Source organism: Heliangelus exortis, chromosome 5 (assembly GCF_036169615.1).
Source record: "Heliangelus exortis chromosome 5, bHelExo1.hap1, whole genome shotgun sequence".
NCBI classification, from domain to species: domain Eukaryota; kingdom Metazoa; phylum Chordata; class Aves; order Apodiformes; family Trochilidae; genus Heliangelus; species Heliangelus exortis.
In genome coordinates this window covers 6,147,676-6,160,141 of record NC_092426.1, presented here as the reverse complement: position 1 = coordinate 6,160,141, position 12,466 = coordinate 6,147,676, and the positions used below count along the sequence as shown (strand labels likewise).

Below are 12,466 nucleotides of genomic sequence, written 5' to 3'. Positions count from 1 at the left end.
TGCTAAGTGCTGCAGTGTGGCTGTCAAGTTATTTCTGTCTGATTGATGAAACAATATTTAAAAAGGAAAGGTAAAGGGATTGCACTCGATTCATGTTTCCGACCACATGTTCATCCCTCTCCACTTTCATCTGTCTATTTGCTACTGAGGAGCTGAAAGCAAGGCACGTTTGGGAACTGATGCTAAAGTGTGGAGACAACTGTGATTGCAGCAGAACATGCCTGAGCACAAGCTCCTGTGCACCATCATAAACACACAGGTAAGAAGATCTAAGAGGCACTTTCCTGCCCCAAAAGGGCTGAGTATCTCATCCTCTGGCAGCACACAGGGCAAACCGAAGGTCAGTGATCCACTCTTTGACAGAACAGCTAGAAAGGATCTGGATTTCCACAAACTGTACTACTATAGCTGTGGCCACATCCACCACAGAGAAAACTGCATGAACTGGAGGCAAAGAGGGATAGAGATGTGCCAGCCCCTGTAGCAGTGACCTTATTGTGGGCAACCAAGCTTTAGAGACCTCATGGGTTGCCCCTTCCAGAGATCTCTGTGCTACCTAGGACAGGTTTTCAGCACACAAAGATTATGGATGCACAACCTTCTTTCTGTGGAAGCCATTGACAGACTTCCCATTGGGTTTTGGAGCTCAGCTGGGGCTACAAGCCCTTTGTGAATGCATTGGTTATACAGACATTTAAACCAGAACCCAAGGAAAGCGGGGGGTTCAGATACTTCATCTGAATTTCTTTCTTTCCCTCCTCCCATCAGAGTTGTTGAAATATCAGTCCAAGTGCAGTGATACTGTGTGTCTAACCCACTCATTCAGGACAGCCAATATCCACTTCCCTAGGTAAAATAAACCCATTTATGACAGCAAAACCTGAAAGAGCAGCTAATTATGGACAAGGCTTGAAATGGTACTTGTGCTTCCACTGCAGGGGTATAAAATTGCCATTTTTGTCTCTAAAGAGAGGTCCTTTGAGTGGAGCATATAAGTGCTTGGACATTCTGGCATGTCAGAACATTTAGTTCCTGCAATAAAAAGTCTTTCATTAAATCACACAATACCTTTTAGATGAGAAGCTGCTAGTAGTAGATAAACTGGGACTTGGGCATATCTGGCCCCTGATGCTATAACCATCCTTTGCATTTTTAAAACCTATATACTGGGAGCAAAACAAGAGCTGTATTCCAAGGAAATGTAAGAGGATGTGGCACATGTGAACCACAGCAACGTACATCAGATGTGGAAAAGAAGAAATGAGCCTCAGATGGGCCAACAAACAGCACAAACAGCAAAGAGAGGGCAAGGCTGCCACTGCAAGGAGTTCCCATGTGTCGTGTAGTGTTCTGTGGGACTGCTTTGTGCAGCAACCAAAATACCTGTTCAAAACATCCCTTAGGGCTGAAGCACATGCACTAAAAAGCTGCTTTCCATCTCCTTAACTGGCTGCAGGCATCATGCTCTGAGGAAGGAACCTTTCCTGCAAGGCTTTGTTGCTCAGAGTGTGATGGAAGTGTTAATTCCCAGAGCTGGAGAAGAGTCTCTTTTAACTCAGACACAGGTTGTGACCTTTGTGCTGTTCTTTTAATATGTCTGATGCAGTCTGACATTTTTTCAGAAATTTAATCTTGTGGTAAAATAATAATGAAAACCAACACATCAAGCAGAAAGATCATAAGAGAAAAGGGGGATGCTAAGTCATCAGGTGTTTGCAATGCCTTAAAATCTGCAGTGTTTTCCTGAGGCTTCAAAATAAAGGTACAGAACTAAAGGAAAGTAGAGATGCTCTCAGGCTCTCCTTCCCCAGATGGATGCTTGCTACACATGAGGACCAGACTGATGGTCACTTGGACACATGAGCTACACCACCAGTTACCTCCAGCTTTCCACATGCTTCCTATTGTCTAAGCTATAGAAACCACTTGGAAAAAGGCACAGACCCCAGTGACCACACACTGTTTCCCTAGACAAACACCCTGCTCATACAGCCCATAACACAGCCCTGGGCCACTGCTAAGTGATAGTAAATGCTGTCAGGCAGCTAATGGTTCCAATTTCAGCTAAAAGATTGCAGTCAGGAATCAAGCAATAAAACAGCTTCTCTGAATGAATGTTAGCAAGACCTGAAATACAAGAAAGAGGGGAAACACATAGAGATGGGTGTATGTTCATGCACACAAGAGTGCTATTGTCTCGTGCTGTGGTGATCAATTTTTCACTTCATTTCTCTCCTAGCATTTTTTGGCCCCCAATATCCTTCAAAAGCTTAACACCATGTGTAGTAAATGACCACTTGCCATACCTCAGGGCTCCAAGCTGATGAGCTGTCAGTAGCATCATTTACTCCAAATCCCTGGCTGTTAAATGGTGTCTCCATTTCCAAACCTCCTTCGGTGGCTTGCTGGCTAATGCCATCAACAATGTTGGACTCCATCCTAGGCCCTTGACACTGCCCAGGACCCCTGCTCACAACTGTTGTTCTTGAATCACCAGATCCATGGTCATCTTCACCATAGGAGAGGTTGTCTTGGCAACTCAGTTGGCTAAGTCCATCCAGATCTAAAAATTTTCAACAAGAAAATAATTTCAGAGGTATTAGAATAAATTCTTCCCCCCAGAATGTGTCTTTCTCTGGTTTTTTTTGTTACTTTTGGGGTATTTTTTAAATCTCCATTGTATTCAAGAGAGAGTTTCTACTTCTGAGTGCTGCAGCTTATAAAACAATAAACCCTGTGTAAATCAGAATTTGATGGTGTGGATATGGCTGTTGCTCACCTCATCCTGAACTGTGAAATAGGTTGCCTTCACTTGAAGAAGTTAACCACCAAATGCAATTACCAGTGGAGTGTTTGGGATATTCAAAGGCCTTGGGGCTGCTTTGTGGCCCCAGATTAACAGAAAAAATGGGTCAGACCAGTTTGTGAAAAGCAGAGCATAGGCCTGAGCAACAGGTTATCAGCTATTTCCTTCTGTGCAGGAGAAGGAGGAAAGGACAGGAGTTAGCATTGCCCTCAGGGGGTGGTGCTGGTAAGGAAAGGAGTTTCACAGACAGAGCCACCTCAACCCTGTCACCCAACCCTAAGAGCTTGGTGTGCATGACCAGTCCCACAAGCTGACTGGGAATCTCCAAATCCCATGTTTGGGCTAAATCATCACAAGGACAACTGAGGGAAGATGTGTTCCCTAATTTCCTGCCTACTTCTATTTAATTAATCTGATCCTGCACACTTACTCCATGGGCTAAAGTAAGATCAATTAATGAAAATAAAATCATCTTCTCTGGGTCAGACCCCAGAATCTTTCTCTGCACTACTGAAGTCTCTATTCTGAACACAGAGCACTTTTCTCTACTTGAAGGCACCAGTGAGAGCTCTCTGGGAAGAGCAACACAGATAACTACGTGTGCAGAGACAGATGAAAATATCACAAGTTGGCATTGAATGTGTTCTGCAAGTACTTTCAGAAGAAAACCAGGGACCCTTCTCCTCCTAATGCATCTGACACCAAGACTTTCTTTAGGAACACAAAGGGACAGATTTTGCTTCCATTTCTTTCAGATAAGCAAGGAGGAGTTACAGTGAAAGAAAACAAGTTGTGCTTCCAGACAGCTGATAACAGTAATGAAAACAGAATTACTTCCTTTGCAAACACAGGCATTTGGGTTTTAAAGGTTTCACAGAATGGTTGAGATTGGAAGGGACCTCTGAAAGTGATCTTGTTCACCTCCCCCTGCCCAAGCTTGTTTATTCTCAAACTTATAGGTTTATTCTCAAGCAGCTCATTACTATAGAACAATCTTTTTTTTTTTTCCAAATTTGGCATCCAACTCAAATCTTTACAAAATAGTATTAATTCCTATGTTTAGCAGAAAATAATGTTTGCTTTGGTTTAGACTAATCAATGTTTTCATTGCCCAGCTGATAAATGAGAGAGGAAACCTCATGACAACAGACGTGGAGAAGGCAGAAGTACTCAGCAACTTTTTGCCTCAACTTTCACTGGCAATTCCTCATCCCACATCTCTCAAATCCCTGGATCTCAAGGCAGGATCTGGAGGAATGAAGTCCCTTCTATGATAAGAGAAGATCAGGTTTAAGATTTTCTGTGGGACTTGAGCATACACAAGTCCATAAGACCTTCTAAGATGTGTCCTGGGCTCCTAAGGGAATGAGGTGATGCAGCTGGCTAAGCCACTCTCCAGCATACTTGAGAAGTCCTGGCAGCCAGGCAAACCTTCAGTCACCAGAAAAAGTGGAACTCCACACCCATTCTTCAAAAGGGTAAAAAGAAGGACCCTGGGAACCACCAATCAGTCAGCCTCACCTCCGTGCCCAGTAAGATCATGGAACAGATTTTCCAAGAAGATATCTCAAGGCATGTGGATGACAGGAAGGGGATCTGATACTGTCAGTGTAGCTTTGCAAAGGGCAAACCCTGCTTGACTAATCTGGTGGCTGCCTACATGGAGTGACTCAATTGGTTGATAAGTGAAGAGCAACAGATGTCATCTAACTTGACTCCTACAAGGCCTCTGCATGGCCCCACAGAACATCTTTGTCTATTTATTGGGAGATCTGGAATTGATGAATGGATTGTCTAACGGGTAAGGAGTTGGCTGCAAGGTCTCATACAAAGAATTGCAGTCAATGGCTCATTGTCCAAATGGAGATCAATAAAAAGTAGTGTCCCTCTGGGCTACATACTGGGATTGATACAGTTTAATATCTTTATTAATTATATAGATAGATGGTGGGACTGAGTGCACCCTCAGCAAGTCTGCACATGACATCAAGCTGAGTGGTGCAGTTCATACACTTCAGGGAAGGAATGCCATCCAGAGGGACATTGACAGGCTTGAGAAGTGTCCTGTGCAAGCCACATGAAGTTCAACAAGGTCAGGTGCCAGATCCTACACCTGGGTCAGGGCAATCCCCAATATCAGTACAGTCTGGGGAATGAATTGTTTGAGAATAGCTCTGCAGGGGTGGACCTGGGGACACTGGTGGATGGAAAACTGGGTATGAGCTAGAAATGTGTGCTTACAGCTCAGAAAGCCACCTGTATCCTGGGCTGCACCTAAAGAAGCATGGCCAGAAGATCGAATTAGCTCTCCTCCTCTACTCTGTTCTTATGAGACCACATCTGGAGTGCTGTGTCCAGTTCTGGGGCCTGAAGCACAAGAAAGGCATGGACTTGTTAGAGCAGGTCCAAAGGAGGGCCATGAAAATGCTCAGAAGGCAGAAGCACCTTTAGTATGAAGAAAAACTGAGACATTTGTTTAGCCTGGATAAGATAACATGTCAGGAGGACCTTACTCTATTTTTCAGTACTTAAAGAGGGCTGTAAGACAGATGGAGAGATACATTTTACAAGGGCCTATAGTGATAGGCCAAGGGGTAATGGTTTTAAACGAAAAGTGTAAAGATTAGGTTGGATATAAGGAATAAATTCTTTACCAGTGGTGAGACACTACAGCAGGTTGCCCATAGAAACTGTGGATGCCCATAGAAGTTGGGAGTGCTCAGAGTCAGGTGGGATGGGGATTTGAGCAACTTCGTCTGGTGAGTGTCCCTGACCATGGTAGAGGGGTTGGACTAGATGATCTCTAGAGGTCCCTTCCACTTCAAGCTGTTCTCTGACTCTCTACAGATACCCTCTGTCTAGAACAGAAATACCAAATTTTTCTGAGAAGGAGAAATCCTGGTTTTGGCTTTAGCAGCAAAAATGCTGTTTCTGATTCATCCCTGCTCCACAACAAATAAATATATGGATAGATAAATAAATACAACAACACAACAACAAAAGTAAAAAATGACAAAGGGAATGAGAATTATACTCTGAAAACATTTCTTGAAGGTGTGCAAAAGTCCTTGCCTCTCTCCTTGGCTGTTCTTTCAATGTAACAGCTCAGACATCAGGAGAAAAACTTTATCCCCTTTCTTCAACTATGAATGATCTCACATTCTCCCTTCCAGTAAAATGCTTCAAGCATGGGCACTTCAACTGAGAAGTCTGAGAGCACCTCACAGCTTCAAAATTATGGTCCTCTTCTGAGATGTGGCAGATGGTCCTTCAGGAGGAAAGAGGGATCCAAATTCAGATCTCTCAAATTCCAGGTGAGTGCTCTTCTCACTCCCTTCTGAAATGTAAAAGTGACCTCTCCTCTGCATCCTCTCATCTGGCAAATGTAGCCCTGAAACTAAGAGCCCTCATTGTGTTGCCTCTGCCCTGAGCTACAGTTTTTGAGTGAGGGTAGAAAATAATTTGGTTTTTTTGCCATTACTCCCATTCTTTTTCTACAAAGTCAGAAAACAGAAAGAAGTAAACACAAGAAGCTAAGCAAGAAATAAAACAACAGAAATGCCACAAATTTACTGAGACTGAATGGGTACAGGCACTCCTTAAGGCATTTAATTAGCAAGCCAATGTCTAATACACATTTTAAACAGTGGGTCATCCATCAAAGCACACACTACACAGCAGGCTTTCAGAACAAAATGCTACTGTAGTAAGAAATTATCCTCACACAATTGTCTTGTGGTTTTGACTCCTGCTGGGATAATATCTAGATCAATAATAGAGGAATTTTCAAAAAACTGCATTAAAGCCATAAAAGTCTATTCATAACAGGAGAACTCCAGAAATATATTAACAGAGCAACCCATCTCTCTAAGACTCAGGCACAAAATGAATGTGTCAGGAAGGCAAATGTAGCATTCAGGGAAAAGAAGGGGAAAAAGTGATTCACCAAAACCATTCAGTGAAACAGTCTGGCTTTTTCTTTAAAATTAAAGTAGTTTGGTAGGAGATAATGACTTATAAATACCAGTATTAGAGGATCATTGCAGGTAATAGCCCAACTATACAGACTAGAACAACTACACCTCTTCAATTTCATCCATTCTAACATTACATTCACACAAAAAATGGTCAAAACAGAAGTTCTTCATGTAAAGGAAAAGGTCAGAACAGTAAAATGTCTGTAATTTACCTGAGAGATCTTTAAGGAAGAAAATGTCAACTGTCTTATGAATACCTGACATGAATAAACAGCATGGCATCAGGGATTTATGTTGAGACAGCATTATCAAACTATCTGAACTGTAATTAGCCAAGAGTTCCTGCAGAGCAATAGCTGCCAGTTCTACAATGAAGGGCAGACCAAACTGTACAGCAAAAGAATGCTGTTTTCTTCAGCCCTGTGCTCAACTTTTCCTGCTGTGTCATGTGTACCCATAAGCCCAGGAGACAAGGGGAATACTGTGAAACAGAAACCACCAACAAATAAAAGTCTGGATTCAACTTTGGAGAACTGGCTATGAAGAAACTGACTTTTGTCAGAAGAAAGGATGAGCATCAGCTCTAGCAGATACTGGGATATGGCAGTACCTCTCTAAAGATACAAGGAAAGCTCAGCACATCAGACACTGAAAATCAGGCTGGAAAATACTGTGAAGTCCACTCTCACAGTAGATAACCTACAGTATATTTCTTATTTTTCTATTATTCACAATATTTCAGTTCAATGAAGCACTACAATGTGCTAAAAAAATGTCCTGAGTAGCCTAATCCATTCCTAAAATTCACTGTCAAAGTTAAAAGATGAAGCCTAGTGGATCTTGCTAAAATAGGCCTATTTAGTTCATTGGTCAGCAAGAAATACCCAGATGAAAAGTTTTATATGTGCCTGTTTCCTTTGCTCACTGAAATGATGTTTGCTCTGTGTTTTTGCAAGAAAAAGCAAGTTTTCTTAGGTATGGTCCAGAGGAAGAAAGGATTTCAGTATGGATCCAGGTACTTCTGGACTTGAAATCCTCCTAGCTATTAGGAACAATTTTCAAACCCCTCTTCCTTAAAGACAGTAGCAGCAGCAGAAATATGAGTTAGTGGGACTGGAGCATTTTTATCCTCATACAGCAATCATCCTCCTGCCTGGGCCTTGGTATAAGCCCAGTTCCAAATGACTCTGCAGTACCCTGACACCACATGTTGCTTCACACAGAACCAGACCAGACACAGGGAGACCAAGCAGTGTTCCTGCCCCTGGTTATTTTGAGATTAGCCATCAAAAAGTGCTTAAAAACTTCTTAGAACAGCCTCAAGGGAGCAGAATCATTATCTAATTACAATAAATCTAAACAAAAATGGCTTGTAAATTTTAAGGGTTAAAGAGAAGGATGTTAAATTTCAAGTGACATTACACAATCAGGACAAGATAGTTTAATTTACCACATGCTGGGTAATAGCCTAAAAACTCCACCTTTCCAGAACTAAAATAGGCTCTTTATTAGCAGGGTGATTTGCAGGGAGGCTGTGGGGAGATCTGGCATTCAAGCCATTCAGCTCCCCAGAGCACCTTCCAAACACTTCCTGCCTCCAGTGTGCACTGCTCTTCCCAAGCTCTGCTCAGGTTACTACAAAGATTTTTAGTACGTGAAAAGTTAAGGGTGGACAAGTCCAAAAAAGTGCAGCCTGTCATGCCACTGATAACAGAAACAGGGGATCAAGCAAAACCTCATGTAAGAACATGATATGAGACTTTGCTGGATGTCAAACCTGGGTGGGAGAAAAGGATTCTCTGAGATGCTCAGCTTCACTATATGCCAGACTTTCTACAGGCTTCTCATTCTGTAAGAAAAGAAAAATATCTGATGTATGAGTAAATGGTCTGATAAGACAATATGAGGAGAAAGTCTCAGGTAGAGTGTAAAGATGGTCTGAAAGTGCCATGATCCCAATCTGGACTCAGGACTTTTAAAAGATCCTTCATCTTTCCCACCCAGAATGGTCCTGGTCTCAGCTGGCTAAGGAATTTTAATATTACCTCTGAAAAGAAAAGTAAGATCAAATCTACACCATGCTGCACCAGAAGAAGAGTTCAGTGGAGACCCATATCTTGAAATGATCACTCTGATCAGAGGGTGCATGAAAATCACACAATTGTATTTCAAAATTAAACCATCCTATGGAACAAAAGAACCAAAGGGAACTTCCATGGCTCTTCCCACTTCTCCAGATTCCAGAATGTGTTGAGGCCAATTTTCTAAGTAGCTGTTTCATCTCTGTTTGTATAAAAGAGTCATTACATTAGTCCATAGAAGATCATAAAATTCCTCCCTTCTCTGCCATAAATTTTTGGTTTCTGTCATTGCCTGACATTTGGCATATGGGCTGGCAATAGGTGCAACATAATTCATTCACTGTTCACCTTGTGTTTGTAAAGCTGTTACAACAGCAGACATTCAAGTTGTGCTAAAAGGTTTGCTAAGAAATTACTTGAGTGCCACAGACCTAAAATAATTAGAGCAAAGTCCTGCAGACTTAACTCTGGCAAAACTGGCAATAAAATCCATGAAAATCCCTGGATTATGAGCCAGAATTCAAAAGCCATGTACACTTAATGGAAAGAGTTTTGTGGACTTGGATCAAGCAGGACTTGGATCCAGACTCTTCCCTCTAAATATCTTAGAAATAAGCTGTAGGTAACCAAGAAGTGAACCAGGTTTAGTTAGAAAGAAAGCAAGATTCAGGACTTGTTCTTCACAACAGAATAACCTCTCCACTTTAAGGCTACAGATCTTGAAGGCTACAATTTCTTCAATCTTATTTCATGCAAACAGCACCTTTGCATTCAGATACCTCTGTACTGTATTCATCCCTGGAGAACAAGCAGCTGAATTTGGGGTCTATGCATCACACCTGCTTTATCTATGGTCTATGCACACACGGTATTGCTTTATCAGATAATTCTGACCAAAAACATTGTGAGCATGATACAGAGATCTCAAACTGCTTCATCACCTCCCCATCACTGCATGAAGATGCTGTCTGTTCTCCATCCTCCCCATAAGTGTCTACTGGGAGAAAACCACAACTCAGGCTTTAGACACTCTCCTGCCCTTGGCCAAGAAGCCAGATGGACACAGCATGCTTCCAGCTCTCAGATGGACCTTCTGGGAAGAAAGGGACAACTGGGGAATGAACTTGAGAATCACCTGCTTCTTCAGCCTCTGGAAAGCCTGTGAATGTCATGCTGTATCAGCAGCATTTATTAGAACTCGTACAACTCTGCCTGTTACGCTGTTCTTTTTTTATGATGAATATATTACACAGAACACAAAGTCAGGCACAACAAAAATAGAGAAGCACTTGTAAAAAAACATCACATGTGCAAAGCCAAAGTAGTAAGCAAAGGACTTGAAAACATGGTCATGCTTCCATGCACCTTCAGCTTTTGCTAGGGTGGAGGGGGAACATCTTACCTGCAGAAAAAGCAGTTTGGATGTAACCAGCTCTGATTATAACATGAAGACATAAAATACAGCATGTGGCCAACAGGAACTGCTGAATCCATCTGCCAGTAGCAACAGAACTGGGGAGACCAATGCAAATTGTAACTTTTAGAAGAAGATGGGCATTTGAGCACTTCCCTGTGAGCACCCTCCCCCTGCTGCTACCAACATGTGCTTTGAATAGGAGAGGATTGCACCCTCATCAGAGTATGAATACCTTCTAGGGGGTGGAAGGAAGGGTCAAAAGAGACTAAATACACTCAGCCTTGCTTTGTCAGGATGAAAAGGCACGTCAGAGGCATTTGCTGACCCCCAGGCCATCAAGGAAGCAGAAGAGCAGGAGGGTTTGACCCAGTGGTACAGACAGAGAAGGGAGTGGTGGGGACAGGGAGCAGCCTGTGTGTAGGTACAGGTGTGTGTACACGAGTGTGAACAGGCTCAGCTCAGTGCGGGCAGCCTGCTGCTGGTTCCTGAGCATGAAGTATACAGCGTGGTTGCCAAGGCTCAGGCTGATAATTGCTATGGCAAATCCAAGCAGCTGAACAAATGAGCGTTGCAGAGGAACAGGTAGAGGGCAGCTTTCTCAGGGATGCTCGTTTGGCAGGGAAAGCACCATTTTTCACCTCAAATCTCCTATCAGCTGGCTACAGGTCAGGAAACCTGTACCTGCACGAGAAAGCTGGGGAGGGACTTTCTACAAGGGCATGTAGCTATAGGAAGAATAACCAGGCTGGTGAAGCAATCCAGCACAAATCCTATGAGGAAGGGCTGAGGGAGCTGGGGGTGTTCAGCCTGGAGAAGAGGAGGCTCAGAGGAGACCTCATCACTCTCTACAACTCCCTGAAAGGAGGTTGGAGCCGGGGGGGGGTGGGGCTCTTCTCCCAAGGAGCTCTCAGTAAGACAAGAGGCCATGGGCTTAAGCTCTGCCAGGGGAGGTTTAGGTTAGGAAAAAATTCTTTACAGAGATGGTGATCAGACATTGGAATGGGCTGCCCAGGGAAGTGGTGGATTCTCCGTCCCTGGAGGTTTTTAAAAAGAGCCTGGATGTGGCACTCAGTGCCATGGGCTGGGAACTGCAGTGGGAGTGGATCAAGCAGTTGATGATCTCTGAGGTCCCTTCCAACCTGGATGATTCTGTGATTCTGTGACAAGGGTCAATGGTTTTAAAACTTGTAGAGGGGAGATTTAGGTTAGACATTAGGAAGAAATTCTTTCCTGTGAGGGTGGTGAAATACTGGCAGAAGTTCAAGGCCAGGACGGATACAGTTTGGAGAAACCTGGTCCAGTGGGAGGTGTCCCTGCCTGTGACAGAGGGGGTGGAACTAGATGACCTTCAAGGTCCCTTCCAACCCAAACTATCCCATGATACAATATCACAGAATCATCATAGATTTTGTATGAAATGATATGAACCGGATCCCACTTTTTACACACTGTGTTAGGTCTATTAAAAATGTGCAGTATAAACTTGATGACAACTGCTATCACTGCTCCATAAATTTTCCTGCTGCTGCACAGAAGTCAGCACTCATCTCCTCAGGCAGAGAGGACAGAGCAAGAAAGCTGGCAGTACCAAAGCAAACTGTTTCTCCCTTCACCAGGCCAGCAGAAACTGGTTTTTTCCATGCTCCCACACTGGTAGATTTGACCCTCTGGTCTCATTTGGCACAGTTGGACAATAAGCCTGCCTCTCAACTAGAGGAAAAAGCTAAGTGTTTCTATTCTGATAAAAATGAAAAAGGTTTTAGACATTAGTTTGTAAATGGTCAGTGGCCAGCTGTCATAAAAATGTATTATTTTTATGTAAGCTGTTAAAAAAAATTTTTTGAAGCTTATTTTAAAGAAAAAATATTTCAAGTTGTAACAACCCTATGGCCTAGATGGTCTATGATCTATTCAAATAATCAAAACAAATAAAACTAAACATTTCTTTTCAGCCAACTGTGTTGTCAATTCCCTACCTACAGCTTATGCAACCTCTACAAAATTAATTTAAATGCTTGGCAAATGCTGCAAAGTTTTATTTGTACGTTTACATCTTTGGGGCATTTAAGATTAAAAATTGAAAATTTTTCCAGTATAAATAGAAGTCCACTTTTCACTCAAGCAGATTGCCAAAAACCCTTAAGTATCATCTTTCGTAACTAAGCCACATCATTCGCCATTTTCT

General features: G+C 42.7%; 1 protein-coding gene across 4 annotated transcripts in view; it reads right to left on the bottom strand.

Moving 5' to 3' along the window:
* The window catches only part of SYT16 (synaptotagmin 16), a 64,174-nt gene that overhangs the window by 14,412 nt on the left and 37,296 nt on the right, over positions 1 to 12,466 (bottom strand). For all 4 annotated transcript variants that reach the window (XM_071745315.1, XM_071745313.1, XM_071745316.1 and 1 more), the window contains one exon: positions 2,307 to 2,563. In XM_071745315.1, coding sequence (XP_071601416.1) covers positions 2,307 to 2,563 — 257 coding nt within the window. The remainder of the gene's footprint in view (positions 1 to 2,306; positions 2,564 to 12,466) is intronic.